The sequence below is a fragment of the Lipomyces arxii genome (assembly GCF_038497795.1).
Source record: "Lipomyces arxii strain Phaff 12-163 unplaced genomic scaffold V1512scaffold_18, whole genome shotgun sequence".
Taxonomy (NCBI): Eukaryota; Fungi; Ascomycota; class Lipomycetes; order Lipomycetales; family Lipomycetaceae; genus Lipomyces; species Lipomyces arxii.
Genome location: NW_027117717.1, coordinates 12,891 through 39,485, shown reverse-complemented (window position 1 = coordinate 39,485; position 26,595 = coordinate 12,891). Strand labels below are relative to the sequence as shown.

The following is a 26,595-nucleotide window of genomic DNA, read 5'->3' as shown; positions in this document are numbered from 1 at the left end:
CTCTCAGGGCAATTCACAATCGAGACAGTGTAAAGTGTCCACAGTCATCAACAGCTCACTCCCATTACTATTTTGTTTATATCAATTGCAATGCCGTCCGCTAATCCTTTGTCCAAAATTATTGTTCTGGCAACAGTGTTGGCTGCTGGATTTTTGTTGATTATTTTGTCATGTGCCTTGTTCAATAATTGGATCCCACTACTTGTTGGTATGTAGTACTTTGGAATTTATGCAGATGAAATGCTTATTAAAGTACAGTTGGTGTTTTCTTACTCGCTCCATTGCCAAATGCTATTTGTGAGCGTTATCAACATAATGATGATTTCATGAGCGAAGGATCAGGGTATGTAACGGTTGTGGAGGCATTCACGATGACGATCTAAACCGGCAATAGGAACGCAGTCGTGGACTTTGGTAGATACATTACTGGATTTTTTGTTGTGACTGGTCTTGCTTTACCAGTAGCATTGGCCCATTCTAGAGTGATTGGATTGCCAGCCATGTTTATGTCAATCACTGGTGGTTTACTTGTGTACGGAACAATCATTGCTTTCACGCTTTTCTTCAGTGAGACTGAAGAGTTTTGAGTGCAAAACACTACTGGTTATTACATGACATATTCAAGTGGTTTACTGCTTCTAGTTTGTATGCATATGCCGGTTGGCTTTCTGTTGAATAAAGACAAGTAATGGGGGACAGCAATACGTGCTTTTTAGAGCATACAGTACAATCAACCATTGGTCTCTCTATGCATATTGAAAATTGAAATTGATGGTTCTACGGAGTTAAATTTTGCCACATGATTTGATGTAGCACCTACTCACAATCTACATACATTTGTTTTGCTTTGAAATGACATTTGTATTATCTATTTCTGTAGATTTGCATCGTGAAAAACAGTCGAAAACTGGAAAACATGTCGGAAACGAAACGAGAATACTGTTTACAGCGTTGCTTCTAATTTAGCAATGTCTTCAAACGCGTCTTGGTACTTTGTGGTCCACGTAACATCACCACCGTCTAGACCGCCCATAAGTGGAAGTCTGGCACCGTCTTTATCACCCCAACCAAGAATACGGGCAACGCCTTCTTTGACACCTACCGTACCAAGATCGGCGACAACCTCCTCCGCAGCGGAGACAGTATACTGGACCTTTTGAGCCTCGCTAATCTTGCCGGTCAGAGAGAGGTTGAATAGATAAACAACAGACTTGGGGAAAATGCCAGAAAGAGCATCAATCGCTCCATGAGCACCAATATTTAAGATAGGCAGGAGCTGTTGACCCAACCCTGTAAATACATGGAAGTTATTGGCTTTGATAACCGGGTTCTGCGCGAGTAGAATATGATGAGAAATATTCCCATGCGACAGCTTAGTTCCAACGATATTTGGATGGGCAGAAAGAATTTCAAAAGTCTTTGGAGCAATGTAAATGTTGTTTGAAACACCCGGATAATAGTAACTGGATAAAATTAGACACTAACCACTTTTATCACAGAAGCAAACTACTTACACCATAATTGGGATAGGAGACGCATTGGCTACTTCATTGTACCACGCAATAATACCTTGTTGGGTGACTGCTGACGCGAAATACGACGGAGCCAAAACTAGCCCATACTCCACTCCACATTCCTTTGCGTCAACAAGCAAATCTACAGTCTCGACAGTACTATTGGTGCCAGTACCAGCAATGATCGTGAAGTCAGTATAGCCTTCAGCATCGAGACCTTTGCGAATATACGACAGTAGCTGATTTCGCTCAGGACGAGTAATGTGGACAGCTTCTCCAGTTGAACCAAGTAAAACAACGCCATTGATGCCATTTTTTGCAAGATAAAGGGTGTGTTTGAGCTGAGTCTCAAAATCTATTGGAGGATTGAAAACCGAATAAGACGGATCAGTCTTTGACACAAAGAACGTAGGAGACGGGGTGTAGATGCCTTTAGGCAAAGCAGGAGTTGTTTCCGTGAGAGTCATTGCTATTGAATGTAAAGAACAGAGCAGACAGTTAATGGCAGAAGAAGAAGAAAAAACAGGTTAGAAAAGGAGGAGGTATTAACGGAGTAATATAAGAATGATCATCACAATTACGTTGAGAAGTAGAAGTGGGATGTGTCTTGTTCCCCTCTTCTAGCTTAAGTTAAGCCTGGTTTAAATCAGAGCTCGGCTTTTCTTAACACGGCAATTAACCCATGGTCCGGCAATAGGTGCGTGACATCAGATAAACCGAGAGTTGAAATCGTGTGGGATAGCACCTAAATTAATTATGTGGGATAACTCAAGTACATTGATACCCACAATACGAATTATATATGTATTGATGTACCAAGTCATATTTTGGGGAATATGAATCTTACAAAGCCAACACTCAAAGCTGCTCGTCAAACAAGCATAGTGAACTGCGAGAGAGAGACTAAACTCAGAGAGCAAGTTAGTGGTATGTTTGGGGTAGCAAGTGCTCATAAGTTTCGGGTACTTATCCGCTTATGCGATTTATACTTACAATCTCACGATGCTGCTTTACCCCAGCTTTGTGTGCCTAGCAAAAGCGGAAATGCGGGATACTTCTCCGGACTTGGACATCGTTGCGCCTAGTCCCTTGTTAGCGTCAATTATAATAGTAAATAGACACGGTAAATAAACCATCTGTTTAGTCTAACTAAATTCTCGTGGTGGGATAAACAAAGCGCAATAATCTTTATAATAACACTCGCTGGGCCTTATCAAACTTGTAAGAGCACCTAATCATGCCTGCAATCGCGTCGATTGAGTATTTTCGTGTCCCGCCACGTTGGCTTTACGTAAAAGTTACTGACGTTGAAGGAAATGGAGGATGGGGCGAGGCATCATTAGAAGGTCATACTGAAGCTGTTGAAGGTGTATTGGATGAATTTAAGGACAGATTTATCGGCTGGGAAGCAAAGTAAGCATGCAAACTTAACAACACATTGTCAATTCGATCTCTAATGATTATAGCAATATTGAGCACATATGGCAAAGTGTCTGGCGCTTGGGGTTTTACAGAGGAGGCCCTGTCATTCAGTCGGCACTTTCCGGGCTTGATATTGCGTTGTGGGATCTAAAAGGTGAGTAATAAACGCAACTGCGAATTGTCAACTAAGAGATTGTAGCCAGACGATTAAACGTGCCAATCTATGAGTTATTAGGTGGGAAAGTTCGTGACAAGATTAAAGTGTATGCGTGGATTGGAGGAGATCGACCTGACGATGTCAAAAAGCAAGCGTAAGTCGGCAAATTTTGTTTGACAGATGCCGAATCAGTTAACACGTTTTAGTCTAGGACGTATGGCCCAAGGATTCAGAGCAGTCAAGATGAATGCGACTGCAGATCTCGGCTGGCTTGATTCTCCTGCAAGTCTTGACTCTGCGGTTGACCGTTTAGCACTTGTCAAATCTCTTGGAATGGATGCTGGTATGGACTTCCATGGCAGAATCCATAAGCCAATGGCCAAGCAGCTTGCGAAATTGCTGGAACCTCATCGGCCGATGTTTATTGAGGAGCCACTTTTGTCAGAACACAGCGAAGGTGTAGCAGAGCTCGCAAACTTGACTACAACTCCCATTGCTCTTGGTGAACGACTCCATAGTAGATGGGACATCAAAAAGTTTCTTAATCCAGTCTGCATAGATATCTTGCAACCAGATATTTCCCATGTAGGTGGAATTTCAGAAATTAAGAAGATTAGTTCCATGTGTGAGGCATACGACATTGCAATTGCCCCACATTGTCCTCTAGGATCCATCGCGCTGGCAGCATGCTTCCAACTTGCCGCAAGCACGCCTAACCACGTCATACAAGAAATGTCGCTCGGAATACATTACAATACTGAAGCTGGTGAAGAAGACATTTTTACTTACGTGACCAATCCACAAATATACGATGTAACAGAAGGATACGTTAACGTTGCGTCTGGTCCGGGTCTTGGTATTGAAATCGATGAAGCTCTTGTACGGAAGTTAAGTCAAAACACAAAACCATGGAGATCGGGAAGTTTTGTTGCCTACGACGGATCTCTGCGGGAATGGTAGATAATTACCTTATTTAACTGTTAACTATTTTCTAAACTTCCTCCAAAATTTTCTACGTCTATGTGGGTATCAAAGTAGTATTGGCAGCACTTCATCTACTATGTCTATTCCAGCCGCCTGAAGGGGTCGTCCTGAAGCTTGAGAGCCATGAAGCGCTACTGTCTTTAGCTGTGGAGCCATACACAAATAATTGATACCTGTATCAGTCACCGTAGTATTCGCGATATTGAGGTGATGTAGCTTTCGTAGTTGTACCACTTGCTTCATGATATCGTCAACAACATTTACATTCTGCCCAATTCGCAATATTTCCAACATTGGACAAAGTTCTAAAATCCACCCCAAAACGTTGTTAGATCTGCATTTGCCTCCGCAAATAAACTCCCTAGTAAACGAAATTCGAGGACAAAACTGAAATGAAAGTTCTTTTATAAGTAAAGGATTACATCTGGCCAGTATACCGCATAAAACCTCTGATGTCATGCGCTCATCTGATCCAGAGACATCAAGAACCGATAATGAACCATATTCGTCTGTAACCATTACTGTGCTGTCCATAAACGATAAATCTGGCCCCGAGTGACCAAGATCCAAAATGTTGCCGATCCCTAACTGTCCAACATAATGCTCTTGTCCGTCTATATATGCTAACGTTCTTGGGACCAATCCACTACTTCGCAAAATTAGCTGTTCGCAAGAACATGGAATGGCTGGCATGTTCAGTGCGTTGGAGTAAGAAAAATCAAACGTTTTTAGAAGCTTGTTCTGTCTAAAGTCACTCCTAGGTACCAAATAACTATAACTTCCAGTACCGACGACTGCAATACCATGGCAGCTAAAAGTATCAAGGCATGGCATCCAACAAATAACAAGATCAAGGCATTGCTGATCAAGGGGGCAATATGCAACCTTTCGTGACTGTGGAACATCACCAAGCATAAATCGTCTCACATTTGGCAAAGCGAAATGTGTATTCATCCGTGCAGGCCTAGAAAAATCAGGCCACGATTTTTGATTAAGCATCGGATCTAAATTTTTGTCAAAGCGGCACTCAAAAACCTCCAAGTTAGGAAACCAAATCCGCGTCGTGTCTTTGCCTAAGAAATCAATGAAGTCTGGCATTATGCCCATTGATATTCGCAATTCCCGTAGTCCAGCAAATATGTCCAGTGTAATTGACCCAAAATGATTCCATTCTTGTAAAAAGCACGAGAAGCTGTCATCTATCGAAAGAACTTGTAGATTCGAAAGTAGGTTAGAGACCGACTCGATCATCGAGATAGGATCCGGCCCCCACACAGACGTCCCCAGTACTACACTCTTCACATTTATAGCATCAAGTGCCGCTGGCACCTTGTGCTGCAAAATAATCGCCAATCTTGTGTAGGCAAAATGTTGGCGCGGATTGCAAGTCTGAAAACTAATCTCTTCCACAGAGCCACCGGCTCGCTGTATACAGGAAACCATATACTCTGGAGAAACTAAATCATCATTCCAGTTAGAGAAATCCAAGTGTTTGAATGTAGCTTTTGGATTAAATTGAATGCGATCCCTGATGTAGCTTGCCCATGATTTAGATAGAAGTTTTAGCTCCAGAAGGGCCGGGTACGAGATATGATTTATTATCTTGTCGATTACTTCGACAGGAAAACACTTTAATAAGTCATTTCTATTGAAAGAAGTATCAATATAAAAAGACGTCTCTGTACTTCGCTGCGGCAACAGTAGAGTTGGCAGAACACTTCGTTAAGTTAATCATAACTTCTGGTTTAACAAACTTACTAACCTTGTCCAGGGATTTGGCTCTCCACCGTCACTAGGGTCTAGCCAATGCTCCATTTATATCCAATTTCTTCGGGCATTGTATGAATATTATTCAATCTGCTGTCCACGTAACTAATCTGTTTGGCACTGATGTTAAACATGAAAAGCAAATTAAAAGTCTAGTCTAAGTGCACCAGAAATTACTATTATGGGGGCAAGAATATTTAGGGGTTTATTAACACATACGGTGACAACAAATTTCAGCTGAAATACAAAATCATTTGTTCACAAATATTTCCACATTTTCTACAAGTTGTAAATCTTGTTCTCTCGCTACTTTTCCAAAACATAAGAAATTCCTTTTGCTGTGTCGTCAAAAAACTCTAGACTAGCTTTTAAAGGAAATAACCAGAAAACGTGGGGTAGACCAAGATACATCTTCAGTTTATGATCCACACTATTATGCACGTTAGTGTCTTTCAAACTAATAACCTAAAATTCATACCCAGCGTCGGACAGTTTTTTATCAAAAATGACTGCATCATCGCGTAACGGATCAAGTTCAGCTCCAACCAAGTATAGCCTGGGCAGAACGGATAAATCTGGATAGCCTAACGCAAACGTATACTTGTCATCCAGAGGTGACTTATAAGTATCTACAATTCCAGTCAGATTTCCATCAACTGTTTAAAATTTAGTGACAAACCATAAAAATTACGCATGGAATTTGCATCAATAACTGGTAAGTTACCAACACTATTTATAAACGACTTGTGCTGATCTTTATATTCTCCAAGATTGTCCGGATGAATCCAACAAGGTGACATAGAAACAATTCCTTTAATCGAATTTTTGAAACCTCCGTCGTACAATTTTAGAAAAACTGAAACTGCTAAAGCAGCACCAGCCGACGGCCCAATTGTGTATACTTGAGAACAGTCTGCTCCAAACTTATCGGCGTTTTGAATTGCCCAGAGTGTAGCATCACAGCAGTCTTGCAAGGCAGTTGGCGCAGTATGCTCTGGCGCGAGACGGTACTCAATAGAAATGATTACTGTTTGACTTCGTAAGCAAAGGTTTCGAACGAGAACTTAGTCCAAATCAGCAATGAATCAATTACATGGATAACATGCAACAAACCATCTTCAGCTTCAATGCTACCGATGCAATAGCCACCACAATGGTAGAAAACACCCATAGGAACTTTTTTACCCGCTGAAGCTGTAGGACTGTACACTCTAGCTTGTATTCCTTTATCGGTGACTACATCTGTACTTGAAACTCCGCTGTCGGGTTCACCCCATTGAGATTGCAAAAGCTGACGAAGACCTTCAAACTGAGCACGCATGTTATATGCATCACCAGAGAGAAGTGGGCGAATGCCCACTTTGCTTTCCCACTTAAAAATTTAGTAATAATTCTAAATCGATCGAAGAAGTAGCCTACCTCAATCCATTCCGGGCTGAAATTAGCAGATTTGTTAGACATTTCGATGTATGATTTAGCACGTTTATAATTGAGTCGATCGTTGGCGATGCTAGAAGTATTGGCGATATAAATCTAAAAGTATCTCAGACAATTTCGGCCACGGGGATGTTTGGTAGACTGTTGGATCGCGGGTAGCCGGCATCATCCCCGCTTTTTCGTCGTGATTACACGTCATAGTCGGAGTTTGACGTGGATGCGCGGCGCGGCTTGGAAGTACGGAGTAAAACGTAGGTGGATGGCTCAACCACAAACATTACTCGCTTCACATTAGATTATCTACTATTACTATTACTTGCTTTATTGAATTTATTTGCTTTAAACAAAAAAGGTTAGTTTTAAAATTAGAAAGTAGATTTAGAACAGGACGTCGTAAATCTGTGGTCTACTTCCAAGCCTTTAAATGTTGACAAGCGCCGTTTATGCAGGAGGAATCAGGGGCTACGCCAGGCTTGATCCTACCGGCCGGCATCTGCTATTAATTCCAATCGCAGACAAACCCCGCTTTACTAAACTTCGACTTAGTGATGGATCAAAAAGGTTCGGTTAAACGGAAAACTTATGTGACAAGCAACTACAGCAGTCGCCGCAAGTTGATAGATACCCCGCACTTTTCACCATGGCACAATCGAGCCGTATGACCGTCACTTAAATTCACGGAGTGACGACTGTGAAGCCAAATATATCTACCCACGCTACACCACCTTTAGAATTTGACTGCACTCCTACTAGATAAAGCTGGATACCTTTTTTATTTGCATTCAACATGGTCAACAAAGATGTTCCCTACTACGATGTTATCGTCCTCGGTGCTGGATTTAGTGGAATCTATTTAATTCATCACCTGCGTAAGCTTGGCTTTAAGTGCCATATATTTGAAAAAGCTCCGGAAATTGGCGGTACTTGGTATTGGAATAGATATCCTGGCGCTAGAGTTGATAGCGATGTACCAGTCTATGAACTATCTATACCTGAAGTTTACGAAACGTGGACTTGGAGCGAGCGCTTTCCTGGCTGGGAAGAATTACGCCAATATTTCGCTTACTGCGATAAAGTTTTGAACATTTCTGCAGATGTAGACTACAATACTACAGTTGTCGAAGCCGTTTGGGGAGAGAAATCACAAACTTGGGAGATTACTACTTCTGACGGACGTCGTGCAAGAGCTCAGTTTTTTCTGCCTTGTATTGGGTTTTCGGCAAAGAGATTTACACCTGATTTTAGAGGTCTCGACTCTTTTAAAGGTGAAGTCTATCACAGTAATGATTGGCCAGAAGAGGGCGTTGAGTTGACCAACAAGCGCGTCGCTATTATTGGCACAGGATCTACAGGCGTGCAAATTACTCAAGAAGCCGGTAAAGTTGCAAAAGAACTTACTGTATTTCAAAGAACTCCAAACTTGGCCTTGCCAATGCAGCAGCGGCGATTAGATTTGCTAGACCAAGACAAGTCCAGATATCCAGAATTATTTGAGAGCCGCAATTGCACGTTCAGCGGATTTCATTTCAATTTTGTTGATAGAAACACGTTTGATGATACACCAGAAGAGCGTGAACAATTTTATCAGTCACTGTTTGATTATGGTGGTTTTAAGTTTTGGGTTGCTACGTACCGCGACTTGTTTTCTGACAAAGATGCCAACGATGCTGCTTATGATTTCTGGTATCGTCAGGCGCACAAACGGATCAATGATCCTGAAGTCGCTGAAATTCTTGCACCCCGTGTGGCCCCACATCCGTTTGGTACTAAGCGACCGTCACTCGAGCAGGATTACTTTGAACAATTCAACAAGCCAAACGTGCATGTTGTTGATGTCAACAAAAAGCCTCTTGTAAGGTTCACCGAAAATGGAGTCGTTGCAGGCGACCAGACATATGTCTTTGACGTTTTAGTTTTGGCAACTGGTTTTGATGCTGTCACTGGCGGCTATAAACTTATTGACATAATTGGAGAAGGCGGTGTTTGTCTGCGTGATAAGTGGGCAAAGGGAACATCGACCTATCTCGGTCTCTCAGTTGCTGGATTCCCTAATATGTTCTTCACTTACGGACCCCAGGCACCTACCGCGTTTTCTAACGGTCCTTCTTGCATTGAGCTGCAGTCGAACTTCATAATTGAGGTCATGAAGTATATGCGACAACGCAACATTCGATCGATCAATGCCGACCAAATTGCTGAAAATGAGTGGGCCGATGAAATCACTGCTAGTGCAAACAAGACTTTATTTCCGTTGGCAAAGTCGTGGTACATGGGCGCAAACATTCCCGGCAAAAAAATTGAAATGCTCAATTTCACGAGTGGAATTACGAAGTACGCTGAGATAATTAACGGAGTAACCAAAGAATCCTACTCTGGTTATGTACTTGCCTGATTGATATTGACAGTATGCGGGTGGTTTTGGAGTTTGCAATTTGCGATTTAAATAAATTTTTTTGAATAAATTTTTTTGAATGAGATGAAATAGTAACAAGCGAACAACTAATATCGTAAGCAAAGGCAAGAATTAAGTGTGTTTCTCCTCTGTAACTTCAGTGAAGTCATTGGACTTGGTAAGCGAGTCAACGCTGCCCAGCTCTTCTACACCTTCAAGCTCATCGGCTCCAGGGTACATTTCAATCCCGCCAAGATCGTCTTTGAATCCTCTAGCTTTACGCTGTCTATCGCGTCGCTCCAACAGAAGCGGTACACCAAGACTCAAAGTCCACACACCTGCAACGCAAGTAGACCAGATAAAACCACCTTTAAATTCAGGCGCGTGCGTGACCGGCCACGCAACCAAAGGCACAACCAAGTTAGACATCTCACCAACAACGTTATATGTGGCAATAGTAATGGCACGTGCTTCCAAATCATCGGCAAGTTGATCAGCGGTCCAGGCAATAAGTGTGGGAGAAAATCCAGTAGCAAGGCCAAGCAAAATGTAACTGGCAAATTTGAGACCGTATGGAATGTTCCAAATTGTAAGACAAAGATCAGCAAACAAAGTGATGACACCACCCAGAATCTGAACTTCCCATCTGCTACCGCGCAAGTCGCTGTAGTACGCAGTAAGAACGGCAGAAACTATTGAAATAGCAGAAGTAATAGTACTGAAGTTGTTGACTTGAGGAACAGTATACTTGTCTGGTTGCGATTTCAACCATAGAGTAAAAGGAACACCACTGCCATGCTGCCCAAGACCACGAAAAACAAGCAAGTAGACAAAAACGTAAAACTGCCAGCGACCAAAGACACGCTTGAACAGGGTTCGGTTTATACCTGTAGACGGTTTGAAACCCTCTTCAGCCAGTCGAGTAACTGCGAGCTTCTTTTCAGCATCAGTCAACCACCTGGATTTCGTTCGCTCAGGAACGTCAGGGAAAAAAATGACACCGCTAAAATTCCATTAGGCAATTCAAAAATCTTTCAAGATAGGCTTACAGAGCGGCAATGGGGAGGGTAATAATAGCGCAAATGATAAAAAGCCATCTCCAACCAGCAAGACCACTTCGGTGGTTCAAGTGTTCGTAAGCTGCAGACTGGATATAACCTGCGATCATGGTGCCTAATGGCATACTGATGTAAAAAATGGCGTTACGTCGGCCAAGTTCTCTTTTTCGATACCACGAATTAACAATGTGGGTGCATCCAACATAAGAGGCAGTAGCACCCAGACCGACCATAAATCGCAAAGCCATAATTTGCTTGTAGTTTTGAACAAAAGCAGTTCCGAGAGTGAACAGTCCCCATAGAATCTCAGCGCCTGGTAAATAGTACTGAGCTGGAATTCGGGTAATGATAATGTTACTAGGAATTTGGAAGATACAGTAACCGACCTCATCTAGACAAGATTACCATCAGCAACATATCAACCATACCATACATAAATCCTTACACATAGCATTTATATAATTCAATCTGTTGCCATAAAGGTTTAAATCCTCTTTCATTCCAGACACGTATGCGTAAGTCAATGCATTAACGTCCAAGAACTTGGTAAAGAAAGCCAAGCAAGCAAATCCAAGAACAAGTAAGTCAATTTTATGGACCAGAACACGCTCAGCCATTGGCATTTCTTTCGGATACCATCCAATTGCTTCCGTGAGTCTAGCAAGAAATCCTTTGACGGAAACCATTGTTGCAGTATACCTAGTCAAAAGAATGTTTTTAGAACCGGGATTTGTTATACAGGGTCCTTGACACCAAAGCAAATGCCGGTGGAGACATGGAGAATATATGTGACAAAAGATCCTGCATCTTCACTCGAGTTTGAAGTGGATAGATAAGAAAGTGACGTCAATATGGCGTGCAATCGAACACAAATGTCTTCACAATTTCCTAAAAAGTCCAGGACCCAGGATTTAACCTTAAACAGATTAGCCAAGCATTGGCAGAATGAAAATGCCTCTTCGTGTCTGACTAAACAGGCTTGAATACATACAATATTATGCTTGACTTGACACTTAAGCCTTCTCAGTCATCCAAGATTAAAACAGTCATGCGCATTATTGAGTCCTGCAATTGAGAAGCTACAGTCACATTCATAACCAGGCCAAAACACACGAGCTTGCACGTTCAGCATTCTAATGGCATGAATGTAGAGCAGCTACCCTGTCCGATTGAGTAGCATGAGGTCCAAGCGTATCTATAATACAAATCTTGATCAGGTTTTAAGCGCTATTGATACGCAAAACCTAAAAATGCCCACTTAGTTTGGCGGAAGTGGATCGGGCCCTTATCCAAATACGCGCCTAGATTTATATATCATTGGCAAGTTGTTCTTAGAACACGAGATGATCTGATTATCCTTTGCATTTCACGCATGATGCTTATTTGTTTTACTTTGCAAATGCCTACTGTACTTTAGATTTATATTACAAGAGTTTATTTACTTGATATGCTTGCTATTTGGACTAGACTATATTTTCCTCGATGGTCCACTTCATAATTGAAAGATGTTTCGTAATCAACTAAAACAATCCTAAATGACCGATATCAAAAGTTAAGCTAGATTGATTAACAATAAAGAGCCTGGACTTTTTCTTAGCGTCGTTTTTGCTGGTACTAGCGTATCGGGGATTCCGCTTAAATGTCGGCATTTCAGCGATAACTATCACTTTCCCACTAACTGTCCTGTTTCATACTAGGGTTTTTCATCTGCCTATATTCTGTTTGTGCTTCATAGACCGACCAGTAATCGATAACGCAAATGGAATGCGATAACTAAAGCACTGATGCATTTTCTAGCAGATAGCGAGCGACCCACAATTTTGATAACAAATTCATTTAAGCTATGGTCAAAGGCTTTTGGGTACCTTCTCGCTTCGAATTGCAATCAAAAAAACTTAATTAATTCTTAAGTGGATTCAAGATTACTTTCAGCAGCATGTGGGTCTGAACAGACATCCAAAGCCCACACGATAGGACGATGGCGTGAGAGCAGTAGGTGCGCAGCTCGTAAGGGAGTTTCGGCATTTAAAACGTAAATCGTAAAGAGATTCTTATTTAATTTCACCCTGATTAAAATGAGAAATTATTTAGTGATTCAGACTAAGATATGACGTGTAATTTAGAGAAAGCAGGTTGCTAGTGTATACATATTCATTTGACAGCATTATTGGCACAATATATAAATATTCATTATAAAGACTCAAGCCTCTCATTGGCACAACCAACCGTACTCCTGTTTTCCATATACTTTAATTATCTAATTAATTTAATTTGTTTTAGTCTTATTCAAAAATGAACCCGTTATCTAAATGTCATCCAGAAATAAGTTGAAAGGTTCTAAAATCTAATGGCTAACATTTCTCTTTATTCATCATCCATATAGCAATCTTTCATAAATCTAAATCTGTTGAATACTCGTAAACAATTGGGCTGGAAGTTGACGACGTCACCAATGATGGGACTGCATGCATCGAAGCTATATTCTTAGGCACAGATTGAGAGGACAATCTAATCTACCAGGAGCTAAACTGTATACCGGCTTCTCGTAGTTTGTAAATTGATATAAGTCTTTTGTAAAGCTTTCAATTTTATATGTCTCTTGCTGTTACTCATACTGTTCCACGTATACGTCCGAACACGATAGAGATGCTTGGCCAGAGCAGGACGCGCGAGTCAAAGAGCCTTCAATGCATTCTTCGTTCCTCTCGTCGTCTTGTTCATCGCAAATGTTCATGTCACTGTTTTCTGCATTCAGAGGTAAGACAAGCTGTGACTCAAGTTTTCAAGAGTGCTCAAGATGTTTGCAATTGTGCAATATTTCATGTGGATCATCTGACAAAGAATCGAAATTGTTGCTGATTCTAATCTTCGCTTGTTCGTCGAACAGACCGTAGACATCATCTCTGCGGTTGATGCGTTGTATTAACTGCTCAATTCCTTGCCGAGGCATCATTATTCGACTTTCAACCCGTTCGACGTGTGAAGCTGGAAATATCTAGTCATTTTAATGCTTTTATTCAGTGAATACGCAAATTATGTCGTCTGCAATGTAACGAAAGCATGGTTTCCGCCCATCACGTTTTGACTTTTTGATCCTATCATTAAATGTTGGTTTTGAGCAATACATAGTTTACTCGATCATACATGCATGCACGCAAGCTTTACCGACACGAATGCGACCATTGAAGTCGGCGAATGATACGGACCAGCTTAATGAGAAAGTAAAACTGTTACAAATCATTAACGCCCTACAAGCTGCTAGTCATTTAAAAGTTAAGAGTGAGAGTTGAAGGCACCAGTGGGCATAAGCATTTTTGTTATCAAGTACTAGTGGCAATGAAATCTAAAATGTTGGAGAGTATTTCACAACACAGCTTGCACAGCGGAGACCTCTCTGCATTGATTGATCCGGAACCACAGCCATGAAGCAGTGCGGCTGAAGACTGAGACAAATTTGGCATACGTAATGCCAGTCCAGATCCGTGCGGCATGTTCCACACTAGTCCAAGAATAAACAGAGTACGTAAAACTTTGTTCCACTGAGTTGTTCCGTATGACATCACGATATAATAGGAGTTTCTTATTCAAGACCGGAAAGTACGGGATAAGCAAACGAAGCTTCAGGATGATGCGCCTAATGCTTTACAGGCGCCATATGTAAACAGTGTCACTCTGCAACTGATGTTGCAATAAAATAAACTTTACCTTACAATAACAATATGTATTGCTTGATCCGAATAATACGTGACACAGTGTACTTAGAGCTTGTTATATTGATTACTGCTCAATCGACGCAATTTCTCTTATTTAACCCTATGACGAAGGGGATTAAAGACTACACCCATACAGTACCGCATATGACAAGCAGCTGTCTCGAAAAGCAGATGCTACGACAAGTTTGTTCAAAAGTGTTTGCGAATAGTTTGTTTAAAGTGTGTAAGCTTCAAATAAACTTTAATTTGATTTTGTCTCAGGCTAATCAGCTAAGTTTTCAGGGGTAACGATGGATTGTGCGTGTTCAGTCGTCGGGCGCCCGCTACGGTTTTGCAGTGAAGTTCCGGAGTCAAAACGTGTTTTGATTTCCATTGTTGGCCACCACCCAATGCCAGATGACGTAAAAGTAGATCTTTAAAAAAGGTACGCCACACCGATCAATTTGGGCTAGTTTTGTCTAAGACGGCGGAAACATACCTCGACTATAATACGTAGAAGCAAATCACACACAGTAAGTTGATGGAAATCTTAGCTTATTAAATTTTCTGGCTTACAATTAGCTATCGGCTCCGGATTCATCGCTCCAGACTCCAGACTGTATATTTACCGTTGATCCAATAATTTTGAGGAAATCAATGACAAATTATACCTCAGATTTGAAATGCCCATTCTATGGCTTGCTAGATTTCTATATAATATTCTTTGCATATTTAAACCATCAACTACCGCTTAAATCCCTTTTGACTTTAAACTGCATATATGCCGTTCCCAAGCGATGCTATCAACCAAATTGCAACTCGGTCATATACCGACAAATACCTGACAACTTATTTTAAATTCACACGCACCTCTTGTTTTAAATAGGAACTGATCATTGCACTCAGAGACTGATCCGATTTATGGAACTTGACGGGAAAGGTACAGGGTCTGCAATTGATGATGTCGCTGAAAAGGCAGTCATTAACTTCAACTCATTGCGTACTCTGTATTTTCATGCTTCCTAAGTCTAGTGTTAATGAACAAAGTGAAGGCCAAAACTGTTGCGTATATGCAAAATACATAACTATGAAAACTAAATGAGCCATGTGCCTCTAGCCCCTGAAAGACTGCGGGTGACTCAGTCAACCGGCTACTGCCAAGCTTTGTATCTTATCTGCTCCACTCTGACCGTCTTCATCTAAACTTGTGTATTAAAACTTTAGCAAAACTATTGAAAACTGCAGGCACATTTACCTACACTGCATTTTCCAAGTGATTTTTTTTAGAAAAGATACAATGGTTGGTGGCGAAGAAGCAACTCCGTTGATTGATCACAACTCCGAAGAACTTCAGGAAGAAGAATTGATTGATGCTATTGAAGAAGATGAACTTTCTGCCCGCGCATTAATTACCGTGTTTATTTCACTTTACGTGGGGATCTTCCTGTCCGCTTTAGACAGTACTATTGTCGCTACTTTGTTAGCTCACATTGCTTCAGAATTTGACGAGTTCCGATCCATTCAATGGATTGCTACTGGTTATATGATCAGTTTAGCTGCATTCCAGCCACTCTATGGTAAAATTTCAGTACGTATTGCACTTTTAAGTCAATCAATTATTTTTAACAATAGCAGGATATATTTGGACGAAAGCCTGTTTTAATTGTCTGCAATATTATGTTTGGAATAGGGTCGTTGCTCTGCGGAATCGCTCCAAACATGTGGTTTTTGGTCTTTGCTCGAGCAATTGCAGGATGCGGAGGTGGCGGTCTTACTTCGCTAACCTCTATTACCTTAAGTGATATTGTTCCTCTCCGACAAAGAGGTTTGCTTCAAGGTCTCGGAAATGTGCTGTACGGATGCGGCGCTGCTGCAGGAGGAATCGTTGGTGGAGTTATTACTGAAGCATTTGGATGGCGCTGGACTTTCCTATCACAAATTCCAATCATTGTACTGTCTCTGATTGCAATCTACTTCAATCTAAATCTTCCTGTCAAAGAAGTCGATGGAGGTAAGCTCAAACGAATTGACTTCCTTGGCTCTTTCACTCTTGTGTGTACTCTTGTGGCCTTCTTGTTTTCGGTTAGTATTGGAGGCAATTATGCACCGTGGTTCAGTTTAGCAGTCGTATTTCCTTTGCTTGTCTCGGCAACGTTTTTTGCTGCGTTTATATACGTTGAACTCAGAGTGGCACGGGAGCCAATTATTCCATTGCATTTACTGAAGGACAGAACCGTTTTTGGATCGGCCTTTACGTCATGGTTCATGAACATGATTTACTACTCGCATATTTATTATATTGCCATTTACTTGATTTCAGTGCAAGGCGTTTCCCCTACAAAGTCGGGATCGGTATGTTTTGTGATTGTTGTATTGGAAAGAAATATTTACAGGGCATTATAGAGTCTGATCCCCCATTTCATTGGGGATGCATTAGGTGCATTAATTGTTGGCTATTACATGAGGCATACTGGTCGTTACTTTCCAATGACTTGCTTGGCTGCTTTCAGTATGGTTTTTGGTGCGCTTATGCTATGCTTTGTTGGACAGCACACATCGCGTTGGATCATTTTATCAATAATGTTTGTACCTGGCTTTGGCTTCGGCCTTTACCTTACAATAACTTTGGTTGGTCTGGTAGCTGCAGTTCCTCAGGAGTATCAGGCTGTTTCCACTAGTATTCAATTTGGTTTTAAAGGCACCGGATCCACTTTGGGTGTTTCGATTTCCAGTGCAATTTTTCAGAATGTGCTTGCGGCGCGTTTAGCATCTCGCATCCAAGGACCGGATGCTGCTAACATCATTGAGCGAGTTAAGGATTCTATCGACGAAGTGAAAAACTTGCCGGCTGAGATGCAACAGTTGGTTATTAACTCTTACCTCGACGGTATTCGTGCAGTCTTCATCTTGGCGACGGTGTTGAGTGTGCTGTGTGCTGGAATGAGTTTCCTCATGAAGGAGCATAAATTACACGGCACAATAGAGAGACATTGAGTGACAATACAGGAAAGAGCTTACAACTTTTGCATTTGTAATAAAACAAAATGGGTAGAATAGAAGAGGATATTCTGGCTTTCTTATGAACAATCTACCCTATACTTGATGACTAGTTCATGCTTTGATTTAAACCAAAGTGAAAAGAGCCACAATGGCCACACCAACCAAAGATGCGTAAGAACTACGCAAACTTACACCAGCATTTTCATCCACAATAGGTAGAGTACTGTTGCTTGTCATGGAGTAGTTGGACGGCGCGGCACAAGTTCTGTGCTTGATCAGCGTAGCACTATCCAAAATTGTACCGTTAGCACTTGCTACAAACTCATGCGTGAGATGTGTGCAGTTGTGAAACGTCAATTTACTCCATCCATATACAGTGTCTTGAACGTACTCGGCATAATCAGGCAACACATCATCGTAAACGTCCAATCCATCATAATGACCACCTGCTCCGTTAAGAATGTACCAAGGTGCCGACGGGTTGTTTAATCCATTTGGATCTGGGACACCATTAGCTCCGATCGGAGTGTTACGTTCGTAGAAGTGAATATGTCCGTTCAGTACCAAATCAACGTTATGCTTCAACAAAATTGGCTCAAAGGCTTCCTGGCAATTGGTACAAAGATTGTCACCCGACTGGGCGGCATACCAAGGACGATGACCACTAACAATAACCCAAGGAGTCTTTGTTCTATCAACTGCGGCAAGATCTTTGTCCAGCCATTCAATTTGTTGATTTTTAAGCCCAAATGGACCGTCGCTGTCATCGTTTGAGCCACCGAGTTCATCGGGACCAATAAGATTGTGACCCAGGTCGGTCTCTGTGTCAATCTGTACATAGTGAACCATACCGTTGTCCCAAGAATACCAGAAGCTACCAACACCATTTGACTCATATGAGGGCATGCGGAAATGGTTGGTGTAGCCAGTGAAATTTGTCTGGCCTTTGAGACACAAACTTTCGGTATAGGTAATGTTTTTTTTCTTATCCGACGTACCACCATTATCACAATTAGCTTCGTGATTTCCAGGCCCGACCATGTACGGCTTCTCTGCAGTGACAGGTTGCATTTGATCATAGTAGGTATTCAACAGCCGATTGTATACTTTGTAACCATCCTCCAGAGGGACCGGATCAAGGTAGTCCTGAACTTGTTCCTTTAACCAGTAATCGGCATAAGCAATATCGCCAGCTAAACCATGTTAGAATAAATCTATAGTACGGTCCATAGATCTAGCTTACGATGCCAAAGAAAATCATAGCCGTCAATGTAGCGGGCTAGTGACTGAATAGTAGTAGTCTCGCCAGGAGCAATCGGACCTAAGCTTGTCGTGCTAAGGCCGTCTTCTCCCATGACACCAAGATCAATAACAACAGCAATAGTATATGGTGTCATGTCACCCGCATTGCGAGCCGTGGTGAAAGTATACGGGTGTAATTCCGAACAGTTGCCACAATTTGTATTGGAAACGAAGTAATAATAAGTGGTATCAGGTTCAAGTCCAGTGAGTTTAACATGATTTGCCCACGTTTGGGAGGTAGCAAAAGTCACGGATTCGCCGACTGCCGTATTTGAAAGATTCCAGATATCTGTACCGTAGAAGACAGTTGGATCATCAATTTCGGCATAAGTATGCCACGAGACTGTCATTCCATTAACACCAGCATAAGCCACGTGATGCTGCAAAGGCTCAACCGGATTCTGGGGAATGGAACCGGGAACATTAATTTGCGCCAAGCCCGCCCCTGCTAGTGCTAGAACTAAAGTAATAAGTTGCATTTGGCAGCCCAGATTGCGCTAGATTTGACAGTTTATTTGACGGGAATTGAACTGGTTATATAGACAATAAAGCCATTAGTAATTGGCTGTAAAGGTTACTGATAGGTCCATGTGAAGAATCGTTCGTGTCAAGACAGTAACGGAAGATAAAATCCGCCCACGTGCTTAACATCCATGGTTTGCGATTTGTCAATTTATGCATGTCAGAATTATGACCAAAAGAGGAAAGAACAAAGTTGAGAGAGTAATCTCTCTTGGTGCATGGTACGTTTGCGCTGAGCTCATGTGTACGTCTGATGAACCAGTAATTGGTTGCTTATTTTTTGCAATGAACACGGGGTCTTTCTTTTGACAGCTAATTTCATTGTGCATATGGCATGGAATAGTCCTGCTCGTTTCTACTTACGTAAGATCTGATCTTCTTTAAAAGCGTACGTTTCTGACTGTCGGTTTAATTAATATAGCGCAATTATCATCAATCCAGTCGCATATTTTCCCAAAGTCGCTTTACTAACATCTACCGCAAGCATTTCTTATTTTAATCTTAAAATCTGCCAAGAATAGCTTTATACCAGACCAAGAAGTTAGAGCTGGGCATTACCATTGTGCCTTTGCTTTTCTCCCAATTGAATTGTTAGTACACTCACACGTGCTTAGTATCATCAGCCTTCCATTGGCTCTTCACAACCAGTGTTATAACAGTGCTATTTCATGAATGTAACTCATCCAGAGTAAATTATTTTGGTATTTTTTAAAGAAAAAAAGACCATTTACGCTGAAAACGTCAAAGTAATTTCCAAAGCTAGATACGCTCATTGACTTATTTATTACCTACTGATGTACAAAGACTAGTCAGTTTAAAATATAAGCGTTTTTTGAGCTTTATAACAATGCACAAGTAAGAAATGAATCAGGAATTAATTTTGTTTCATTCGCTTCCAAACTTTACAAAACATATATGTACCCCCACAGATGAGTTGACATATTGAATTTAAGGTTATAACACGGCCCCTGAGACTTGTAAAGTACAAAACAGGGTCAGGGTCAGGGTTTTGAACTGATTCGTCTATCCAAATATACATTTTAAGTTCTTGAGCTCAATATCTTACGTTTTGCTCAATTATCTTGCCCAGTACGATTTTGTGATGATATCAAAAACCGATCTAAAACCGATCTGTTTAGTATTTGTACTAGTTAAATCTGTTTTGTTCACTATTCCACAATTAGTCGTTAAACAGTATGACACGTCTTCACAGCTTATATTCACATCAACTGCAGTCCCGTCTTGGATAAACTATATTCTTTCACGCTTAATTGTTTGGGACACGGTATTTTTTATTAGAATTGCTCAAAGAGGTTATTTATATGAACAAGAATGGGCTTTTGGCTGGCTATGGCACGCAAGCATTCGTTCAGTAGGCGATTGGATTGTGCTGCCTATACTGACACTGCTATATCCCGGACTAGCTGATGGAGAAATTAATGATCTGGGCGATAAAGTGAATTCTGTCTATACTTATGCGATTGCTTCACTAGTTGTAGCTCACATATGCCACCTATTGGCTGTAGTGACACTGTACATAATTTCCAAACATATTCAGTCGTATCTCGACAAGGCCAACAAAACTTTGCAACCGTCTGGATTAGGAACAAAATTTCCACTAATAGTCAGTCTATTGTACATTATTTCTCCCGGGGGGATTTTCATGTCTGCTGGGTATTCGGAGACGTTGTTTGCGTTTCTATCCTTTATCGGAGTGCTACTACGTGAAATGGACAATCATGTCGCATCTGGTGCATGCTTTATGCTGTGTTGCGGTGTTCGTGGAAATGGTATTCTTTGGGGTATTATTTTTTTGAATGATTTTTACGAAGCTCTTGTGCGTCGCCAGTGGAAAAAAGGCATCCGCGTCATAATCGGAGGTTCTCTGATTGCAATCGGATTTTTAGCTGGTCAAGTTTATGCTTATATGAGATACTGTCCTGGTCGTGAGTGGTGCTCTAGCACCGTTCCGTTAATATATGGCTATGTTCAGAGCAAATATTGGTAAGAAGAGTTCTCTAAAGTATATGAAAATTCTCACGTGTCTAGGAATGTTGGATTTTTAAAGTATTGGAGAACATGGCAGATTCCCAACTTTCTGTTTGCGTTTCCAACTTGGTTTCTGTTTTGGAGATCATTTCAAAGATACCGCTCAATTGCTCATCTGAGGCCATATGTCATCATACAAATGATCATGCTGGTAATGTCTCTATTTATTTGGCACGTTCAAATTATCACGAGAGTGGGAACATGCATGCCATTGGTTTATTGGCATATTGCCGAGCGGATAGCTGAAGATAAAGTCTTAGATAACAACCAGACAAAAAAAGATACTCAATTGTCATTCATCCAGCGTGCAAAGGCTGACTTTAAAATACATGAAGGTTTATGGGAAGTGAGATATATGATAACTTGGATTGGGGTTCAGGCAGTTCTGTTCGCATCATTCATTCCTCCAGCTTAGTTTATTTATATTACAGAAAAGAAACTTGTGTCTTTTGGAATCAACATTCGCTTGTAATCATAACCTTTATAACCAAATTTTTATTTTTGTCCATCGGCGAACTTGCCAGTTCAAAGGCTGAAACTGCGTTGTTAAGTGTAACATTATGTGTGACAAGTTTCCCAATCATAGTTCCATTTCTTGCAACTAAACCGAGGGCGTCAGGATAGGTGTTGGCGTATCTGAAAACTCCAATAATGTCTACCTCTCTGGTCGCCGCTGATCCAACAGCAAAGAGCTGTATTGGTGCACCCATACCAATAAGAATGACCTTTGACCCAGCTCTGCATGCAAGGACTGCGGTTTGTACACAGATTTGCACGCCTGTACATTCATATACTACATCAAATCCGCTGTCAGTTCCGGCTTTGGACTTCAGAAAAGAGGCCTGTGCGATTGCAGCAGCTAATGGCCCCTCTTCCGTAGTTAACTTTGTTGTCGGTAATACTATGCCATGATCAGCAAATCCGTTGACAATTGCAAACTCAACACGTTCGGCCGATATATCAGCAATCTCAACGTGTTTTGCACCGCCTTTTGCTTTAGCTGCAAAAGCTGTCAAGAGTCCAACAGCACCAGCACCAAGCACAAGCACAGACGCCTCATCCGTGGGGATGATTTGGGAACGTTTGATACCTTGCAGAGACACCGCGAGAGGCTCAGCCAGAGCTGCAAGAGCAAGATCTTTTATTTCAACTGGTACTTTATGACACCATCTTGCAGGATGGTTAACTTTTTGAACAAGAGTACCGTCGTAATGAGGAGCCGTCTTACAAGAACTGCGGAACTTCATATCCGGACAGAGGTTGTATCTTCCTTGTGTACAGTATTTACACTTCTCGCAAGGTACTCCCACTTCCAGCGCAACACGGTCTCCTATCTTGTAGTTATCAACATCGGGTCCAATGGCAGTAACAACTCCGGCCGACTCATGTCCAAGTGAAAGGGGATGTTGCAATGCAAAATCGCCATTTCTCCCATGATGGTAGTAATGAAGATCTGAACCGCAAATGCCTGTATGTGTGACTAGTATTTGTAGTTCTCCAGATTGGGGAGAAGCAACTGATTTTTGTTCCTTCAAAAACAGGTCAATGCATAATTCTAAATAAAAGTTGAGCACTTACTATACGCATATCCTTTTCTGCGTAAAGAACAGCGGCAAGAACTTGTTCTTCTGGTTTCGCCATGTTGAAATCGTATGTGTCTGTTATACTTTGCAATTTCGGCATTGCGACAACGTTCTCGGGTGACCCATGTTATGTATGGCAAGCTTTCCTCTACCCCACTTTTCGCCTTTAGCTAAGTTCAACTTGACCCGCGCGCGAAACGAATAGTTCAAAACTCAATTGATGTCAAATTCGAGAAAGCCAATTGGGGATGTGGAGCATATGTTTGGATTAAAATGGTGCAAATAATCTCAAACTTCAAGCCGCAAGTAACATGTAAATTTAATTGTAAATATGCTCCATTAAAATAGCTCCCCCCACAGTGTTTAACCCCCACATATGATCTCGCCGCACGACTTCCTAAAAGAAAGCCGCGGCCGGGGGAGCCAAAACTTATATAGTCCAAGACCTCTTCAATATGCAGTGGTTTTTCAACTAGATTAGATTGGCATTATATTCGCAGATGGCAGACATGGAGTACTTATCTAGCTTGTTCTCTCTTAGTGGCAAAACAGCTTTGTGTACCGGAGCGACTCGAGGAATCGGTTTAAATATGACTATGGCATTTGCTAAAGCCGGTGCAGATATTGTCTTGGTTCAGGTAGGAAATTACGGTCTATACGAAAAATTGGTTGCTTACTAAGTAGAGAAATCAATCTTCTTCGACTAAAGAAAAAGTTGAAGCTGCCGGTCGAAAGTGTTACATAATTGTTGCTGATCTTGCAGACAAGGCGGACATCGGCAGGATTATCGGCAAGGTTGAAGATTTGGGCTTGACAATAGATTTGTTATTGAACTGTGCCGGCATTCAAAGAAGATATCCTGCCACTGACTTCCCAGATGATGCGTGGGCAGAGGTCATACAAGTTAACCTGAGCACGTGCTTCATGCTTTGTCGTGATATTGGAAAGCACATGATTGAGAGAGGGATCAAAGGAAAAATAATTAACATTGCCAGTTTGCTTACATTTCAAGGTGGTATCACTGTTCCGGCATATGCATCAGCCAAGGGTGGAATTGGACAGCTTACTAAAGCCTTGTCGAACGAATGGGCATCCAAAGGTGTAAACGTCAATGCAATCGCTCCAGGATATATTGCTACAGATATGAATGAAGCTCTGATTGCTGATCCTGTTCGATCAAGACAAATCTTAGAGCGGATACCGGCTCAAAGATGGGGTAGGCCAGCTGACTTTGAAGGTGCGGCGCTTTTCTTAGCTAGTTCGGCAAGTGACTATGTAAGCGGCGAGATTGTTACAGTTGATGGTGGATGGATGGGACGTTAGATCATATACTATGTATATAGGGAGGCTTGCACGTTAATAGCTTATGAGCTATAACCAATAAAAATCTACTTGCATATTAAATATGTTCCCTGCTAATGTCTAGTTAAACGATCATTTTTTCTACTTAACTATAATTGAAACTGTCAATTTAAATTCACGTAAAAATGTTTAATCTATTATTTCGCCAGCGAAGCTATCTTCAGTATAATTTCAAATCTGTTGAAGATACGTTTAGATTTTAACTTCAACGCGAGAGGTACCACCAAGAGAATCGACAGAAGGCAGCAGGTATGTGATATCATCCCAAGGATGCCTGTAAAGACCAGTTCGCAGACGTTTCTGATCGAGGTAATGAGCAATAAGTCCAATGGACCGGCCAAGGACGAACAAACCGTTGAGCACGCCCATCTTCAAGTAGTCTTCAGCCTCATCAGGAGTAAACGCGCCACAATGACGAAGCAAGTCCACAAAGCACACAGCCACACATCCGTCAACGTTGAGAATAAGATTATCTTTCTTTGAAGTGGTTACGGACTCTACTGCGAGCGCATAGTCCAACAACTTCGTGCTTGGAAAGCGTTTACGAGCAAATTCCTTCACCAATTCGACACGCATGTCTGGGTTGTTGCGAGACTTGACCTTGTGACCAATTCCAGGAATGAGCTTGTTTTGCTTACGCATGGAATCAACAAACTGACGAGGCGAAAGGCCCTTGTCGAACGCGGCGGTAAATTCAGAAGCAGCACCATCCAAGGCACCACCAAATCGCTCACCAATGGTTAAGAGACCAGAAACCAGAGCAGAAATCAAGTCCTTACCGGCACGAGTGGTGATGATAGTGTTCATAGCACCAGACACAGCTGGACCGTGATCAGCAGTGAGCATTAGAACCATTTCCAAAAACTTGGATGCAAACTCTGGAAGACGTCGACGGAACCAAAGCAGCGACATAACACCACCAATGCCAATGTCCTCCTTGAAAACATCGGTAATAGGCATGCCAGCGTAAAGAAGTTCTTGGCCACGATCATCTGATATAGTAGAGATGAAAGCTGCCGGTTTACGAATAAGGCCAAGCTCCTGTGCCCACGCGTAGTCGATAGGGATCTTTGGTGCCTCAGGTTCGGGTTTAGGAAAAATGACACCTTTCTTGACAAGAGACTTGTAGAGATTTGAAAGAACCTCGGGAAGATCTTCAAAGGTGTCGGGAACGTGGAAACCGGCCGCCTTCATGGCTGCGTTCTTGGCGACAGCAGTCTCCAACTGGGAGTTTGCGAACGAACCAGCGTGACCGAACTGAACTTCAGTAGTGAACATAGAAGCACAAGTTCCAATGGCCCAAGCCACAATAGGCTTGGTGATTTTGCCAGACTTAACAGCTTCAATCACACGATATTCTTCAACACCACCAACCTCACCGAGTAAAAGAAGAATTTTGCATTCAGGATCAGCCTGGTATCGCATGAGATGATCAATAAAAGTAGTACCAGGATATCGATCACCACCAATGGCAATACCTTCGTATACACCATCGGTTGTCTGTGAAATGATGTTGTTGAGCTCGTTAGACATACCACCAGACTTCGAGACGTAGCCAACCGAGCCCGGACGGTAAAGCTTTGACGCAACTATATTGTCCATCATACCACCAGTGTTACCGATCTTGAAACACCCAGGTTTGATACCACCGACAGTGGCAGGGCCAATAATGACAACTCCTTTCTCCTTTGCCTTATACAAAATCTCTCTGGCACGACGCTCGGGGACACCTTCAGCAATAATGGCAATTGTCTAATTGAGATCAGATAAAATGACAAAAAACTTGAGCAATGGAAGAACTTACTCTAATTGAAGGGCACTCGAGCAATTCCATTGTAGACGAATAAACTGAACGAGAAGAAGCAAAGTTAACTACTACATCGACCTCAGGATGCTTTTCGACGGCTTTCTTGACAGATTGATAAACAGGAAGAAGAGTTTCCTTTGTTCCCCAATACATTTTTGAAACAAATTGACCACCAAAAGGATAAATGATTGCAGCTACTGAAGGAGTAGTACGCTTGCAAATGAAATCAAAATCCAGCATTCCCTGGCAAGCTCTTGGTTGAAGACCATAAACAAAAGCCCGAGTTTTATTATGGAACAATTGATAAGACGGCTGAGGAGAAGCCGGAGCAGTTGGAGGAGCGAACCTTGTGATGTTTGCGTTTGCGGAGGCCATTCTTTTGTTAAGAGAGAGTGTGTGTGCGGGTGAGATGTTAAAAGAGAGAGGGAAAAGATTGAGATTAAGAGGGATTAAGGTAAGTATTTAAATAATTTAGGTCTGATGGGCTGCGTTGCTTTCTGTGCTCGAGTGTACTTCACAGTTTTCGCGGGGCTAGTATAGTAAATAC

General features: G+C 41.8%; 13 protein-coding genes across 13 annotated transcripts; 6 read left to right on the top strand and 7 right to left on the bottom strand.

Moving 5' to 3' along the window:
• Positions 1-90: 90 nt before the first annotated feature.
• V1512DRAFT_211352 (vacuolar protein sorting 55) lies at positions 91-587 on the top strand (the record flags this gene model as incomplete). The annotated part of the gene is made up of 3 exons (XM_066913530.1): positions 91-208; positions 259-343; positions 395-587. 3 exons carry the CDS (start codon positions 91-93, stop codon positions 585-587), a joined length of 396 nt encoding a protein of 131 aa, XP_066769967.1.
• A 158-nt stretch (positions 588-745) lies between these two features.
• V1512DRAFT_52751 (uncharacterized protein) lies at positions 746-2,297 on the bottom strand. Its single transcript, XM_066918428.1, has 2 exons — positions 1,515-2,297; positions 746-1,463 (listed from the first exon to the last, which is right to left on the bottom strand). The coding sequence occupies exons 1-2, from the start codon at positions 1,979-1,981 to the stop codon at positions 944-946; spliced, it is 987 nt and encodes a 328-aa protein (XP_066769966.1). The 5' UTR covers positions 1,982-2,297; the 3' UTR covers positions 746-943.
• Positions 2,298-2,623: 326 nt separating this feature from the next.
• V1512DRAFT_266266 (enolase C-terminal domain-like protein) lies at positions 2,624-4,332 on the top strand. Its single transcript, XM_066917062.1, has 4 exons — positions 2,624-2,927; positions 2,981-3,090; positions 3,136-3,247; positions 3,300-4,332. Exons 1-4 carry the CDS (start codon positions 2,752-2,754, stop codon positions 4,051-4,053), a joined length of 1,152 nt encoding a protein of 383 aa, XP_066769965.1. The 5' UTR covers positions 2,624-2,751; the 3' UTR covers positions 4,054-4,332.
• V1512DRAFT_266264 (uncharacterized protein) lies at positions 4,048-6,022 on the bottom strand. The gene is made up of 2 exons (XM_066917061.1): positions 5,840-6,022; positions 4,048-5,794 (listed from the first exon to the last, which is right to left on the bottom strand). Exons 1-2 carry the CDS (start codon positions 5,890-5,892, stop codon positions 4,123-4,125), a joined length of 1,725 nt encoding a protein of 574 aa, XP_066769964.1. The 5' UTR covers positions 5,893-6,022; the 3' UTR covers positions 4,048-4,122.
• V1512DRAFT_266263 (putative alpha beta hydrolase fold protein) lies at positions 6,023-7,486 on the bottom strand. Its single transcript, XM_066917060.1, has 5 exons — positions 7,264-7,486; positions 6,958-7,216; positions 6,524-6,907; positions 6,323-6,473; positions 6,023-6,274 (listed from the first exon to the last, which is right to left on the bottom strand). The coding sequence occupies exons 1-5, from the start codon at positions 7,303-7,305 to the stop codon at positions 6,151-6,153; spliced, it is 960 nt and encodes a 319-aa protein (XP_066769963.1). The 5' UTR covers positions 7,306-7,486; the 3' UTR covers positions 6,023-6,150.
• A 288-nt stretch (positions 7,487-7,774) lies between these two features.
• V1512DRAFT_266260 (FAD/NAD(P)-binding domain-protein) lies at positions 7,775-9,777 on the top strand. The gene has a single exon (XM_066917059.1). It carries the CDS (start codon positions 8,069-8,071, stop codon positions 9,671-9,673), a length of 1,605 nt encoding a protein of 534 aa, XP_066769962.1. The 5' UTR covers positions 7,775-8,068; the 3' UTR covers positions 9,674-9,777.
• A 28-nt stretch (positions 9,778-9,805) lies between these two features.
• V1512DRAFT_211197 (major facilitator superfamily domain-containing protein) lies at positions 9,806-11,417 on the bottom strand (the record flags this gene model as incomplete). Its single annotated transcript, XM_066913526.1, has 3 exons — positions 9,806-10,676; positions 10,723-11,122; positions 11,177-11,417. 3 exons carry the CDS (start codon positions 11,415-11,417, stop codon positions 9,806-9,808), a joined length of 1,512 nt encoding a protein of 503 aa, XP_066769961.1.
• Positions 11,418-15,593: 4,176 nt separating this feature from the next.
• V1512DRAFT_228760 (major facilitator superfamily domain-containing protein) lies at positions 15,594-17,727 on the top strand. The gene is made up of 3 exons (XM_066913899.1): positions 15,594-16,011; positions 16,059-16,775; positions 16,827-17,727. The coding sequence occupies exons 1-3, from the start codon at positions 15,721-15,723 to the stop codon at positions 17,415-17,417; spliced, it is 1,599 nt and encodes a 532-aa protein (XP_066769960.1). The 5' UTR covers positions 15,594-15,720; the 3' UTR covers positions 17,418-17,727.
• On the bottom strand, positions 17,482-19,302 carry V1512DRAFT_52625 (Metallo-dependent phosphatase-like protein). The gene is made up of 2 exons (XM_066918427.1): positions 18,667-19,302; positions 17,482-18,616 (listed from the first exon to the last, which is right to left on the bottom strand). The coding sequence occupies exons 1-2, from the start codon at positions 19,202-19,204 to the stop codon at positions 17,547-17,549; spliced, it is 1,608 nt and encodes a 535-aa protein (XP_066769959.1). The 5' UTR covers positions 19,205-19,302; the 3' UTR covers positions 17,482-17,546.
• A 1,011-nt stretch (positions 19,303-20,313) lies between these two features.
• On the top strand, positions 20,314-21,774 carry V1512DRAFT_228754 (uncharacterized protein). The gene is made up of 2 exons (XM_066913898.1): positions 20,314-21,251; positions 21,297-21,774. The coding sequence occupies exons 1-2, from the start codon at positions 20,350-20,352 to the stop codon at positions 21,709-21,711; spliced, it is 1,317 nt and encodes a 438-aa protein (XP_066769958.1). The 5' UTR covers positions 20,314-20,349; the 3' UTR covers positions 21,712-21,774.
• V1512DRAFT_254639 (chaperonin 10-like protein) lies at positions 21,752-22,937 on the bottom strand (the record flags this gene model as incomplete). Its single annotated transcript, XM_066914782.1, has 2 exons — positions 21,752-22,825; positions 22,875-22,937. 2 exons carry the CDS (start codon positions 22,935-22,937, stop codon positions 21,752-21,754), a joined length of 1,137 nt encoding a protein of 378 aa, XP_066769957.1.
• A 383-nt stretch (positions 22,938-23,320) lies between these two features.
• On the top strand, positions 23,321-24,336 carry V1512DRAFT_287637 (uncharacterized protein). Its single transcript, XM_066918118.1, has 2 exons — positions 23,321-23,517; positions 23,564-24,336. The coding sequence occupies exons 1-2, from the start codon at positions 23,380-23,382 to the stop codon at positions 24,200-24,202; spliced, it is 777 nt and encodes a 258-aa protein (XP_066769956.1). The 5' UTR covers positions 23,321-23,379; the 3' UTR covers positions 24,203-24,336.
• On the bottom strand, positions 24,278-26,531 carry V1512DRAFT_242123 (citrate synthase-like protein). The gene is made up of 2 exons (XM_066914278.1): positions 26,046-26,531; positions 24,278-25,993 (listed from the first exon to the last, which is right to left on the bottom strand). Exons 1-2 carry the CDS (start codon positions 26,421-26,423, stop codon positions 24,434-24,436), a joined length of 1,938 nt encoding a protein of 645 aa, XP_066769955.1. The 5' UTR covers positions 26,424-26,531; the 3' UTR covers positions 24,278-24,433.
• Between the last annotated feature and the right edge of the window lie 64 nt (positions 26,532-26,595).